Below are 14410 nucleotides of genomic sequence, written 5' to 3'. Positions count from 1 at the left end.
TGGATCCCATCTCACTTTGCCTGGGGCACCTGGGTGGCTCGGTTGGTTAAGCATCTGACTTAGGCTCAGGTCATGATCTCACGGTTCATGGGTTCAAGTCCTGCATCAGGCTCTGTGCTGCCCTTACCCACTTGTGCTCCCTCTTTCTCTTAAAATAAATAAACTTAAAAAAAAAGTCACTTAAGAGTCTTCCTTATATCTATAAACCTCCCGTAAGTGCTCCAGAAACTTCTCTCTTGTTCTATATATAATTCTATAGATCTATGTATTTACGTGTGTATGTGTGTATAAAATGTACGAGGCATGATGTCAATGTTGGTTGCTATTGTAATTTCTGACTTCCTTTGTTGTCCCCTTAGAGTAAGTAGTCTTAGGGTAGCAATTGAGGGTAATAACTAATAATCTTTGTTTTAAAGTTTACTTAATCTATCTTGAGAGAGAGAGAGAGAGAGAAAGAGAGCAGGGGAGGGACAGAGGGGGAGAGAGAGAATCCCAAGCAGGCTCCATGGTGTTAGCAAGGAGCCTGATGCAGGGCTCGAACTCACGAACCGTGAGATCATGACCTGAGCCGAGATCAAGAGTTAGATGCTTAACCTACCGAGCCACTCAGGCACCCTGGGTAATAACTAATACTTAGCACTGACTGTGTGCGAGGATCACACTGAGGACTTAATGTGAGTTAACACACTTAGGCCTTGGGTCCTAAAGGAGTTGAAATGGAGAAGAAGGATGGGAATGGTCTCCCACTCTTCCTTGTCTTTGGGCCTTCCCTTGCAGGTGGAGGTGGAGGGGAGGAGGAGGTGGCTGCTTGGAGTAAGGAAGTGAGGGCTTTAGAAGGAGACAGGGCCAGGGAGATTGAGGGGAGCAAGGGAGGAACGAGGAAAAAGGGGAGTGAGCTGGATGCTTTGGATTCCCTCCACCTCGCACCTGCTCTCTGCTTCTGGACCCCCACCCCTTCCAGCTTCTGGTGGATTCAGCTCCTGGGGGAGGGGGAGGGAGAGGGAGGGGGTGTGTGTTTATTCTCAGCCACCTCACCGTGGCTTGGCTGTGACCCTCTGCCCAAGGTCATATCACCTCTCTTCAAGTGGCCACTCTTTCTAGGGTCTGGTACCGACTCCCTCTGCCTCTCCAGGCTTGGGGTTCTCTCACTCCCTTCTGTCGCCAGCCGTAGGTCCCTGTATCACCCGTTGCTGGCCTCTTTACACCCTGTGCTCGCTTTGTAAATTTCCCAGTTTTGAAACTCTTCTTAACTACGCATCTGGGTATCCTGTCTCTCTGGGAGCACGACGGGGCAGATGGGAGGGTCACCAGCTAAGACGGCACGGCGCAGATGAAGGCTTATGGTGTCCTCACTCCTGAGGGTGCCCCTGTCCTATCCAGGCTGAGGTCTCTGGGCTGGAACGTAGGGGTCAGGAAGACAGGTTTGACCTTCTTTCCGGGGAAGCCCAGGCGCTTCTCCACTGCCTCCCAGGTGGCCCCCCTGGATTGTTGCAGGAAAACCTATTTGTATTGGGAAGCCCACATTCTGGGCACACGAATTTGGTGCCCAGATGGTGCCTGTATTTACAAAAGCCCAGCACACTGACAGGACCTGCAGACACATGGATAAATATTTTGCCTTTCTTCTTAGGCAATATTTGAGTCTTTCAAATTTAATTGCTGTCAAAGACAGGATGCTTGCATCCCTGAGGCAAAGCAAACAGGGAGGCCTCCAGCGGGGCCTCTCCGGCAGCTTTAGCCAGGCTCTGGCTGGTCACCTGCGGTGCCTGTGGGTCAGCTCTTTCCACCTGCCTGCTCTTGCCAAGTGTCGGGTGGCTGGGTGGGCTGGGTGAGGGAGGCCATGGGAGGTGGCCGAGGTCTGCCCGGAGCCTGTGGCCACTTGTGGAGTTTGTTTTGAGCCTGAGAGAACCTGATCTGAGCCAAGAAATCAGATACTTTTCTCAGACCTTAGTGATGGGCACCAATCTGGCCATTTCCTGTGGGATCTTGGTTCAAGTAGTTACTGGTGGTATTCTTGTTACATTTCTCTACCCTTTATATTTTCCTCTTGTCTTTCTTCTTAAAAACAAAGCAAAAACAAGGGTGCCTGGGTGGCTCAGTCGGTTAAGCGTCTGACTTCGGCTCAGGTCATGATCCCACAGTGTGTGGGTTCGAGCCCCACATCGGTCTCTGTGCTGACAGCTCAGAGCCTGGAGCCTGCTTTGGGTTCTGTCTCCCTCTCTCTCCGCCCTTCCCCTGCTCACACTCTGTCTTTCAAAAATAAACACTGAAAAAAAAACAAAAACCGGAAACAAACTGACCTAGTTGCCCCTCGGATTACATTTGCAAAGTGCAGCGAGAGGTTGTTCTGTACCTACGTGGTTTTTTTCCTACCTCACTGTGATCAAATAAACCTCTCCTTACGTTGTCTGGAGAGCGAAGAGGTGTTTGCTGTAGACGCAGACCGAGTTGTGCAACAGTGCCCTCCTTTCGTTCATTATATTCTGATTTGCCTTAATTATTTTTGTCCCTTGCACAGAGCAGAAGCAGTTGGATTCCTTGCCCACTGCGGTTTTCCAGAGGGTGCCTGGTATTATTCCTTCCTTCCTTCAGAGCGCATGTTACTGGTGCGCACCCTGTGCCGGGGCCGGGGAGGTAGAGACGAGTGGACGAGACCGGCCCCTGCCCTTGAGGAACTCGTAATCTAGTGGGGGAGCGAGGTGTGTGAACAGCTAAATCCCAGCCCGTTCAGTGCCTGCCGCAGGAGGGCAGGAGCACAGGGAGGAGTGAGGAGGGTCCAGGCTGAACCACTGCTGCTCCTCTGTTCCCGGGCACAGGCTTCCGTGCGAGGCAGGCTTTGCTGAGGAGCTGCCACTTTGGCCACTTCCTACGAGGATTGGGTGTGTATCAGGGGCAGAGTCCTGACGGATATGGGCTGTTCGGGGCAGGGCAGGCCACCTGGCGGGGCCTTCCTGCCCGAGGAGCGTGAGGTTTATCCTGTGTGTGGGAGAGACCACAGTTTCCTCTCTGGAAGACAGTCGGGCAGCGGTGTGGAGGGAAGCCCTGGTCAGGAGATTCTGGGTTCTAATCCTGGTGCCGCTATTTCCTGGGGCAAGTCACCTTATCTTCTTGAGCCTCTATCTTCTCATTTGTGAAATAGGATCATATCCTGCCGATGATAGTAGGAACACTATGTAACTGGGTGGTATCGAGGATTAAGTAAGGCCACATCCGTAACAGAGTTTTCTGCCATGGGGATGAGTACAGAAGAGGCAGGATTACAAGTGGGTTGGGAAGGTTGGCTCCCTCCCAGGGAGGCCAACAGGGCCCAGGCAGCCGCATCTCTATCCCGGGGAGCCTTGTGCACATCTCTTCTGTGTGTGAGACAACCTGAGTAGAGTTGGAAACTGTTGGTTTATGTATGAAACCATTGGCAAGCCTTTCCTGCAAGTAAATCTTCAGTAAATGTGGCCGTTTGTTTAGCTGGGTTGTTGTATTCACATAACTACGGTAGAGGGTGAGGGCACAGAGGATGGGCTGGCTTCCAGGGACATTTCTTTCTTTTTATTTTCTATTTTTTAAATTTTTTTCAGTGTTTATTTTGGGGGGGGGGTGGTGAGAGAGGGAGGGAGGGAGGGAGAAGCAGAAAGAGTGGGAGACACAGAATCTGAAGCAGGCTCCAGGCTCCAAGCTGTCAGCACAGAGCCTGACATGGGGCTTGAACTCAAGAACCTTGAGACCATGACCTGAGCTGAAGAGAATGCTTAACTGAGCCACCCAGGTGCCCCCCCCCCTTTTTAAAGCTTATTTATTTTGAGAGAGAGAAAACACGAGTGGTGGAAGGGCAGAGAGAGGATGGAGAGAGAATCCCAAATGGGCTCCACACTGTCAGGACAGAGCCTAATGTGGGATTTGAACCTATGCATTGTGAGATCATGACCTCAGCCAGAGTCAGCTGCTCAGCCAACTGAGCCACCCAGATGCCCCTCCACAGACATTTCTGAGGTAGAACTGACAGAATTTGGTGACCAATGAATGTCAGATGGAAGGGGCCCCACTAGAGGTGGGGGGGCATTGGGGGTGGCAGGGGGATTTATTATGTGTAGAATGGATGCGAGGTGATGCTATTCGCGGAGATTGTTAGGGAGATTAGAGCATGTGGGTTTAGGTATGAGGGTGACTTGAGGTGGTCTGATAGACCACTTTTCCAAGAGGCATAGCAAGATAGGAAGTTAGGGAAGAAGGAAGACTGGGGATGTGGTCAGGGTGAATGCTGGGGGCATATGTGAGAGACTTCAGGACACTTATAAGCTAAGGGGACAAAGGTGGAGGAAGTGAAAAATTAAAGGAAAAGCATGTACAACACTTTCCCCCAAACTTTGGCTCTTTGAACAGTGTCTGTCCCATTGGGGGCGTGTCTGCCAATAACTGGCAGTTGGGCAGTGGGCCAGATATGATTTACGATAAGGCATCGGTTTCACGAGAGGCACCGTCTAAATGATTGCGCTCCACCGACTGCCAGGTTCCCTGCTGACAGTGAGCCAGGGGTCAAGCGATTCAATCACGTGCCACCACTTATAAATTGAAAATCAGTGGGGTGCAAAATGGATTACCATCAAAATCTATTCGGGTGCAAAACCAAATTTTAAAACCCCTAACCTTTAAAAATCCCTTCTTTCCGGATTCTTTGTGATCCCTGACACTGGGTTTCAATATCCCTCAGATATGCAAGCATCAGCCAACATGGCTGCAGGAGACCAAAGGTAGCAAGGAAGGAACTCCTCCAGTTGTTCCTTTCTTTGGGAATTTGCAAACGTGGTGGATTTATGAGTGAATATGTTGGTAATTCTGTTAGATTCTCAGAGGCTGTGGTTCTCAAACTTAGGTGCACAACAGAATCACCTGGAGGGCTTCTTAAAATTCAGATTGCAGCTCTACCTTTGGGTTTCTGGTTCAGCAGGTCTAGGGTTGGGTCTGGGAAATTGGATTTCTAGCAAGTTCCCAGAGGATGCCGATGTCCCCGGACCACACTTTGAAACGCTCTGCTCCATGATACAGACTTACTTTGATAATTGACTAGCAAAGCACGCATTGCTAACTTAGCAGTAAAGGTTCTACTGGACCAGGTGTTGAGTGTGTGAAGGAGCCCGATTTTTTTCCAAAACGTTTGAGAAGAAGAGGCTGGTTCAAGGAGATGGACGTTGATTTGAGTGCTTTGTACTCAGAGATGAGGTTAGGACATGGGAGAGAGAAGAGGGAAGAGGCCTCTGTGGCTCACCATTCCGTAAGATCGTATGTGCTACAGGCACAGATGACATCATTAAAGCAAAGCCTCTTCTGTGTCAGTCTATGGGTACAAAGTGTTATTGTCTCTCTCTCTCTCTTTTTTTTAAAGTTTATTTATTTATTTTGAGAGAGAGAGCGAGCTTGCACAAATGGGGGAGGGCCAGAGAAAGAGGGAGAGAGAATCCCAAACAGGCTCCATACCCCCAGTGCAGAGCCTGACGTGGGGCTCCAACTCACGAACCAGGAGATCATGACTGAGCTGAAGTTGGTCACTTAACTGGCTGAACAGGCATCCTTGTTACTGGCTCTTGATGCCAAATCTCTTCCCATGACTTGAAAGTTGATTTTCTTAAGGTTAAAAAAAACCACGGACACTACTTTCTTAGCAAGCTTCGATTGGCCTAAACTTTGACTCTGCCCATCTCTAAATGATGCCAGAGAGGTATTTTTTTCTGTCTAAATCGATGGTGTTTGACTTCAGTTCTAGTCTCTTAAGAGTGGACCTTACTTTTTGGGGTCAAACTTACTGCCTTGTCTAAACTATAGGTGTCACCAGGCCTAATATGAAACCAGTCTCTTTCCTCAGGACAGAAAAATGGATCCCAGAAACTGCCCCAGACATGGTTGCCACCTCATTAATGTTTGATTTCCGGTCTCTCTTTGCCAGGAGAAATTGAACGATGCACATACATCAAATACCACTACTCCTCAGCCACCATCCCCAGGAACCTCACTTTCAACATCACGAAGACCATCCGTCAGGATGAGTGGCACGCCCTTCGTAAGTACACCTGAGTTTCTTTCTTTGGTGGTGACCTTTGGAGGTCACGGAGGTTTGGATGCCCATCAACAGCTTGTTCCGGACAGTATGGGTGTACCTCTCAGGCCTGTGGACAGTCTCAGAGCAGGATGGTAATTCCTTAAACTGTCCATGCCTGGGGCTCAGAATTGCCTCAGTTGGTTTTGATTGCATTAGATTTAAAGAGTTTGCTTCTAAAATTAAAAATGAAAACCCCCCAAAAACAACCCAAGAAACGAAAAAACAACCAACAGACAACGATTAGTAATCTTATGTCATTACCCAGGTAGATGTTTTAGATTTCACCTACCGAACAAAACCAGCTCCTGGGATCTAACTTCAGCGTGTCTCCGAGTTGCTTGGAGTATTATCATGGCAACCTGTAAAATCCCTCGTGTTATCCTTTCTACCCGGCGAGGCCAGCTGGGGGTTGCATACTGCAAAGTGTTGGCAGTATGCATCTGGGTGGGTTGCCAAGGGGTAGGATCTCGTCCTCAACTTACATGTTTCTGTTTTCCCAAGAAGGAGAGGCTTTGGGACCCAGTTCGCATGTGATGACTCAGCAAAGATCAGAATATCTGCCTCCATTGTTTAGGGAGTTGCTTGGTCAGGGACCCTCTGAGACTTAAATCATGATAGGAGGATGACTTAATGAGCAAACAGTTGCCTATTTTTATTTTTCTGTTCCATGGGGATATCCTGCTTGTCTGTGTCAGGGACGTTCTCGTTTGCTGCTGGCATAGCTCTTCATGGGAACACATTCTTACTATTCTTAAGCTCTGTGCTGCGTCTCTTGAATTTGTTGGTTCTTTCCTATTGCAGTTTTCCCCCCACATAATGTCACAAGGCTAAAAAAAAAAGGAGGGTCTTATATTGTTGGTTAAATTGTTTCATCAGCTTCGAAGAAGGGTGAAGACCTCTTTCTTCCCTTTATTGTTGCCCAGTTATTTCTTGCATGCATGGGTTCCACTGGGCATATTCCACTTGTTAGTTTGGCTTTAATCAAACAACCATAGGGAGGTGGGAGAGGCAAGTAAAATTAAACCAGAGCAATGATCCATTGGTTTTGGAGGGGGGGAGGGAAGGAAGGGGAAGATTGTGACCATGTGTCTGGATGATTATTGCTGCCACTGGCCTGAAATGATAGGGAAGGTATCAGTGGCTGGGAAGGCGTTAACAAATTGTTGCCTTCAGGCTTTGACATTGCTAGAGATACTAACCAGAGCATGGGGACAGAGCTAATGTTCCAAGCGCGTTCCCATGTACTAGATATTGAGGTAGGCAAGTCACATACTTCCTTAATTTTAATGTGAGATTTGCCTTAGAGATACTCATAATCAGGGTTGTTAATTTCTTTTTTGGAGGTAGATACTTATGGGGTCAAATACATAAATGACTAAAATGATTGCTTTACCTTGGTCTACTGTAACAGAAGCCCATAGTAGATGTTCAAGATTCGTGATAAGCCTTGTTGAATAACCACTTAAATATCACTTAAGTTATGGGGGTCATAACAGGATCGGGGAAGGAAGAAGTGCTTGGCAAAGCTTCGGTTCATATTTACTCATTCAACCCAAGCTACTGAGTTTTTTTCAACGTACCAGGCACATAGTGGATACTGAGGCCACAGGGAACTCTTCCAAAGAGCTCACATCTGGAGGTGGAGAAAGGCGGGGGAGGGGGAGAGACACATTCACAAAGCAAATAATTACAAGGTAGTGTGATAATTACAATACAGTATAATTGTTTTAAGCAATTAAGGTAGTTTTTCAGCAAGAAGGAGAATTATTTTAGTGTAAATTGCATGGAGGCATTTTGAGGGAAACCCAGAAGGATGCTATTGGCTGCACAGGGTAGATTTCAAATAGATTATCTACCGCAGCATCGCCGAAATTGTCCCATAGTGTTGGCAAAGATGGAGAGAGGAGGCTAATGCTATGGTTTGTGGAATTTTCTCTGAGTCCAGTGTCTCTGGGGTCCTTGTTCCAAAACTGTGTGGTGCCGTTGGGTTCTGCAAATGTAGTGTGCAGCTCATGCTTGTGAACAGATCTATTTTTAACCGATGAAAGCTATCTCAGCAACTGATAGGCAGCAGTTTTTGGCATCCCATGGTGGGTGAAGCGGGAGATCCTCTTTGGTGAGGGATTCATCTGCCTGTTTCACACAGTAGCCTAATGGGCTATTATTAAGCAGGCAGAGAACACTGGCCATTCCTGTCACCGATGATGGCTATTTTTAGCCAGGGCCGTTTTTAGTTCAGATGTAACATCTGAAGTTGGTGCTGAGTATAATTGGCAATGCTGGCATAATGGTGAAGGATAGTTAACGTCAGTTTTAATCTTCAAAGGTCAGGTATTGATACGAGGTGGGAAAAGGGCTCATAAGCCCCCTTTGAAATAAAGTAGAAACTACAAAGACTTGCAAACCCCTACGATCAAGCTTTGGAAATTAAAAAAAAAAAAAAAACAGACTCTGATTTCCTATTAGAGAGTTCTGTACTCTTTAATACTGCAAATGGGATAAAATAATTTCATTTGATACTAGGTTGGTTATCATTTTGAAATTTGACAACAATATCTTACTTTCTATAACTTTTCTCAGTAATAGTATTTGACAAAGGCGAGAAATTAAATTTCTTTTTTTCTGAAACAACTGGAAAATATTTTGGACTTTGGTTAAACTGGGGTTATGCGTTTTTCATTAGGAATTTGCATGTGGTTATCACCCATTGATGTGGGAATTTTTTTTTTTTCAAGTAGGAAAAGCACAATTTGGCTTAAAACTGTGCTGTGGTTTTTGAAGAGTGAACCCCAGCAGTGGCAGGCTTAACTGTTTGGCCGAGAGCTTATTGACTTCATGGTCAAGTGAATAGTAGGTGAAAGAATAAAATTATTTGTAGGTCACTAGGCTTATAAATCCAAGTGTAAAGAGATAATAGCCACTGTGGGGAATAAGGGTCAGAGTCCAATGTGTGTGTGTGTGTGTGTGTGTGTGTGTGTTTGGGGTGGTGGTCTCTGAGGTTCCAGTGGTGAGGTACTGTGTGTGCTTGTCCTTTCTGCCCTGGCCACCTTCCCACCCTGGTCAGACCTCCCCAGGAGAAGGCAGAACTCCTTCTGGAATTGGGACTGTCCCCTTACTCTGTCCAGGCCTGACAGTCCACCTGGGGCAGCCCACTTGCCCTCCCATCTACCAGCTGCCCTCCCATTAGGTTCCAGTGACACTGAGCGGCAGTTGTCCAGCCCCCATGCACCCTTGGTACACTACACTTCTGATCCAGGTCCTCCTGCCCCCACCCCCCTCAAGGGCTGCAGCAGGACAGCAAATGTCGCCGGGCCAACGAGGATGGGAACAGTGGCTGCAGGAGACGAGGTTGGCATTGCCACTCTCCGGATACTTTGTCTGGTTTTATGTTTTGAATATGAGAAAATCAGATTAGCAGTGGTCAGGGAAGGCAGACTGGCACCTTAAAGAGCACTGCTTCCTCTTCTCACTAGAAAATGTCCCCACAGGCTTTTCATGCTCCGCAGTTGAGTCTCAGGTTAGAGCCCTTGTCAGGAGAATTATGTGTCCTGCAGCCTCCAGGGGCCCCTGAAGCCATCCCAAGTGGCTTTGCCTTTGCTCTGTGTGCCACTGGCGTCCCTTTGGCATGCCCTCGTGGCCTAGCTGGAGGCCTGCACGTGGCCATTGGCAGGGCAAGGGGAGGTGGCGGGGAGGGGACCCTGGGTGGCCCATGATAGGGCCCTGAGAGCCAGGAGGCTGAGGGAGCAGGGTCTGGGAAGATGTCACTGAGACATCAGTGCTTCTGCAAGAAGGAGCTGGCACAGGGTGGAGCTGCACCAGGCGACCCCAGGGAGGCTGGCGGGTGGCACGAAGGAGGAGCCTGCCTGGGGGATGCAGGGCAGGCATCCAGCGGAAGTTGTGAGAAGGGTGACCCTTTCTTCCCCTCTGATCTCTGCTTTGCTGCTGCTGAGTTTCCCACCCAGTCTGGGCCCTAGGACTCCTGAGTCTCTGTTCTCGTGTGCTCAGGGTTTTTCATTCCACTCGGGGTTTTCAAGATGGAGCTTTCAGCTCACAGTTGATTGCCCCTGGCAGCCGGAATCAGGGAGCTGGGACTCCACTTCCCTGCAATCAGATCCTTTCCCTTATCTCTCAAGAGGCTAAGAGCCAAGAAAGCTAGAGTTTTTTGTTTTGTTTTTTTTTGTTTTGTTTTTTTTTTAAAGCCTCCTTCTGTCAAGTCTGAAAGTTCAGTTAATTAGATCGGATGGTCACACGGCACATTTCCAGCTGGCCAGGGAGGGAAAGAGAAGGAAGAATGATCTCCGACATCCCCGCTCCCCCATCCTCCTGAGGATGCTCCTTCAACAACACACGAACACGCTCACACAGTGGCTCTGCAGAGTGGGATCGGGAGAAATAAGATCTGTAGTTAAAGGGGGAGGGAGGAAGGGAGAGGAAGGAAGTGCCATAGCAGAGGGAGACGGACAGACAGAGATGGAGCCTGAGACTGTAAAGGAGCAAGGACATTTCAGTGGATGTGCTGAAGGGGAGAAGAAATACAAATACACAAGTGTCTTGTCCAAGGTAGACCCTTGAGTGACACACCTGGCTTCCTGTCTCCACGGCTGCCCATTGTGGGGGGATGGGGTGGGGTGGGGGTGGGGGCTGTAGCCTAGCTCGGTCTTGCAGGGCCAACCTCCACCCAGGCTGGTATATGGTGAGAAGCTCAGTCTGTCCTGCTGCTCTGGCATGGATCTCAGGGCAGAGCCCTTAAGTCTGCTTGGCCAAGCCCTACCTGATCCCTCCTCTTGCCTCTTCTACACCCTCTCCTCTTGCCATAATTAGTGCATCCTGCCCCTGGACCCTAGTGTCCCCGCTGCTGCTGCTTGACTCCCTCTTATCATCCCCAGGTCATGCCCACCTCTTGTGCCCTAGGCTGCTGCTTGCTCTTCCCTGCTGGCCTCAGCCTTCTGGACTTGGACTTAGGCTGGCTCCTTGCCTGATGGCACTTGGCTTTTCCTTTCCCAGTGGACTGCCCTGGCAGCTCCTGGACTAGCTTGTTCATCTACCCTCTGGACTTTCCTCCCATTCAGGCTTCCGGGCTCCAAGCTCAGGAGTTCCCTGTATGTCCGGTCCCTCCTTTCCCAGACATCCCTGGTCACAAGATCAATGTCGTAGACCAAGGGGTTTGGGTTAAAAATAAAACAACGGTAATTATAACAATGACAACTACGTCTTTATTCACATCTGCTGCAATGCCCCTCAGAGAGTGGCTCAAGGTTTCCTCCTAGGAGCCCAGTCTGCATTGTACTGGCTCCTTTGCAGACAAAGTAACCAAGCTAGGGAGAAATGGGCTGCCTAGAGGTCTCCTCTTGGCCTTGGAGGAATCTGAGACTTAGAATCCAGGTCTGAACTCCAGCGGACTCCCTCCAGCTATTACTTCCTTTCTGTTTTTGGCTGGTGTTATGTAAAACAGCCTAATGAGGTAAACATCCCAGACGTTAGAAGCTTAGGTCCCCTGCAGCGTCAGCCATTTTCCTTCCCCTGCATCCACATCTGAGCCCAGCCAGTGTGAGGCTCTTACTGTGTGCAGTCTGTTGTGAGCTGCCTTTTGCTTGCAAGACTGGCATCCATGGGGGTCATGACTAGCAAGAAACCATCCCCAGCATTGTGAAGGCTTGTTCGCACAGAAACTTAATCATCAGGGCGTCACCGTATGTCACTTGGTATTCTAAAGTCTTTGCTTTTTGCAAACCATCTTTGCCTCCCTGCCCCTCCTAGCCCTTGCAGAGGATGTTGTAAATTTTTGAGGATACCCACAGGCTGCTCCATGCCTGTCCCCCCCCCCCCACACCCCCCAGAGCTCCAGTGGTTTTTCTGCAGCAAGCCAGGCAGAGAACACAAACCCCTTCATGTGATCTTCTTGCACTGATACCTGCCCTTGCCCTCGTAACTCCTGCCAGAACCCACCTTTTGTTCACAGCCTCCCCTGCCTGTCAAAAATTTGATGAACTTGTTTGTGCTTAAGGTGTTCATGTTTTCTTGGATTACTTTTCTAGATAGCATTTTTATTTTTCATGAGACCTAACCCAAAGGAAACAGTGAGGTGGTTAAAGGTAGTATGGAGATACTTAAAATCATGATGCATCTACAGCTGTCAATCCCATCTGCTTAGATGGCTGGCCTGGCTGAGGGTCAGACGGGAATGGAGCGGACAAGGTGAGGGTTTATTTCGCCGTGGCTTTAGGAGTAAGTAAGGAAGGAAGGAAGGAAGCCTGGAGTAAAAGGTGGGGTAGAGTAAGGTACAAACCTTTCTGTTAAAGATGGGCCAACGATCCATGTAGTGAAACAAATCTGAGAACCCTTCTGCTGGTGTAATTGCGGTTTTCAACCACAATTCATCCGAATGTACAGGTTCAGGTTTGTGCTGGGAATTAGTTGGAAGTCTGGCCTAGAGGCATTCTCTCAGCTTCTGCTGACTGGAAGTTGTTTTCTTCCGGCCGAGCATAGTGATAGGGACACCACAAAGGAGATCTGGGCGCCACCCCACTGACTTCACCTCGTCCACTCGTTCATTTACTCATTCAATATTCATGGAGTACCTGTTCTTCGAGAAGGCCCATGTTAGGTGCTGGAGGGGATATTAAAAGGTATTCTGCTTTCCAAATTGGATGATATATTTCCAGGTGCCAAGCTGGCAAGGGATCAGACTGCTTGTTGCTTAATGTTTATTGACTACCCATAGTGTGCAGGCTGATGCTGCTGACGTGCACACATCATGGGTCCCGAATTCCACACTTAAGTCAGCAAGATTTCATTGTAGAGGGCATAAAAGCAAAATCCAAGCCCCAAGTACCATCCCGTGAGGGCATGGCCTGTTTTTGACAGCAAGGAGAATGTGGGGATCTAGGATCTGCCTCCTTTGGGGGAGCTGTCCTCGCTGTAGGTGCTGAAAAGAAAGCTCATTAGGGCTTGTGATTCTTCTTTCCAACAGCCAAGTCTGTCAGAGCTCACTGTCCAGGCAAGCTGTAACAGGGAGGGGGAGGAACCAAACCAGAAACTGAGTATTCCAGTGTGCAGGGATAGCTCAACAACAGTGAATATGGGTTGGATGAGGTGTGTATGTCTGAGCAGCAGACACTTGCCATTATGGCAGTGGGTCAGTAGGTATGAATACAGTGGGTACTACTTTGGGGGTTCAGGGCTACATGCTTTCTACAGGTCCCACTTCTATAGGAAATCTAGAGCTTTAGTGAGTTAGAATAAGAGAATAACAGGGGTGCCTGCGTGGCTCAGTTGGTTAAGCGTCCGACTTTGACTAGGTCATGATCTCACAGCTTGTGAGTTCGATTCCCGCATTGGGCTCTGTGCTGACAGCTCAGAGCCTGGAGACTGCTTTGGATTCTCTGTCCCTCTCTCTCTCTCTGTCCCTCCCCCGCTCAGCTCTGTGTGTGTGTGTCTCTCTCTCTGTCTCTCAAGAATAAATAAACATTAAAAAAATATTTAAGAAATAGAGAATAGTGGTTGAGAAAAACCCACTTTTAAGATCTGGGATACATGGATCAGGGGTACCATGCCTTGAATAAGATAGGACATCATTTTAGTAAGAGCAGCAGTCTCAAACTGTGATGAGGATTGGTCCTGGGCTTTGGGGGTGAGACTGATTCTGAAGATGGTAGGACTATGAGGAGGGTATGTGAGAGGCATCTGGGCATCAGAATGGCTTAGCAGAAAAAGTAATCAAGTTCTGTATTTTGTGGTAAAGGTCCTATGAGAGTCCAGACCAGTGCTACTCAAATGTGGTCCATGGACCATCATCTGTGAACTCCTTAGAATGTGGATTTGTGGGCCCCAGTCCAGGCCTATTGAACTAGGATCTCTGAAGTTTGGGAACTTTTGGTCTGGGGACATGGGTGGGGCTGCAGTGGTCATTGAAAACTCAGGGAAGGACAGAGTAGGAGTGGGCTCTGGATGGGAATCAGGAGAGGAAATGTTGCATCTAGCATAACCTCTCCCACAGAAGCAGGACTTGTAACCTATTTGTGTATTCCTTGTCATTGATTGATTGATTATAAGAGAGCATGTGTGAATGTGAGTGGGGGAGAGGAGCCAGAGGGAGGAGAGAGAGAATCTCAAGCTGGCTGGTTTGGTTGTTTCTTTGTTTGTTTATTTACTTATTTATTTAGACTAAATGTGTGAATGTGAGTGGGGGAGAGGGGCACAGGGAGAAGGAGAGAGAGAATCTCAAGCTGGCTGCACACCGAGTGCAGAGCCCGATCTCAAGACTGTGAGATCATGACCAAGAGTTGGACGCTTAACTGACTGAGCCACCCAGGCGCCCCATTCTTT

At 48.5% G+C, this 14410-nt stretch overlaps 1 protein-coding gene across 2 annotated transcripts in view; it reads left to right on the top strand.

Annotated features, from left to right (window-relative positions):
- Positions 1 to 14410, top strand: part of TMEM178B (transmembrane protein 178B) — a 356181-nt gene that overhangs the window by 111641 nt on the left and 230130 nt on the right. For both annotated transcript variants that reach the window (XM_027075619.2, XM_027075620.2), the window contains exon 2: positions 5933 to 6046. In XM_027075619.2, the coding sequence (XP_026931420.1) occupies positions 5933 to 6046 (114 nt within the window). The remainder of the gene's footprint in view (positions 1 to 5932; positions 6047 to 14410) is intronic.

Source organism: Acinonyx jubatus, chromosome A2 (assembly GCF_027475565.1).
Source record: "Acinonyx jubatus isolate Ajub_Pintada_27869175 chromosome A2, VMU_Ajub_asm_v1.0, whole genome shotgun sequence".
In the NCBI taxonomy this organism is placed as follows: Eukaryota; Metazoa; Chordata; class Mammalia; order Carnivora; family Felidae; genus Acinonyx; species Acinonyx jubatus.
This window is presented reverse-complemented; position numbering and strand designations above follow the sequence as displayed.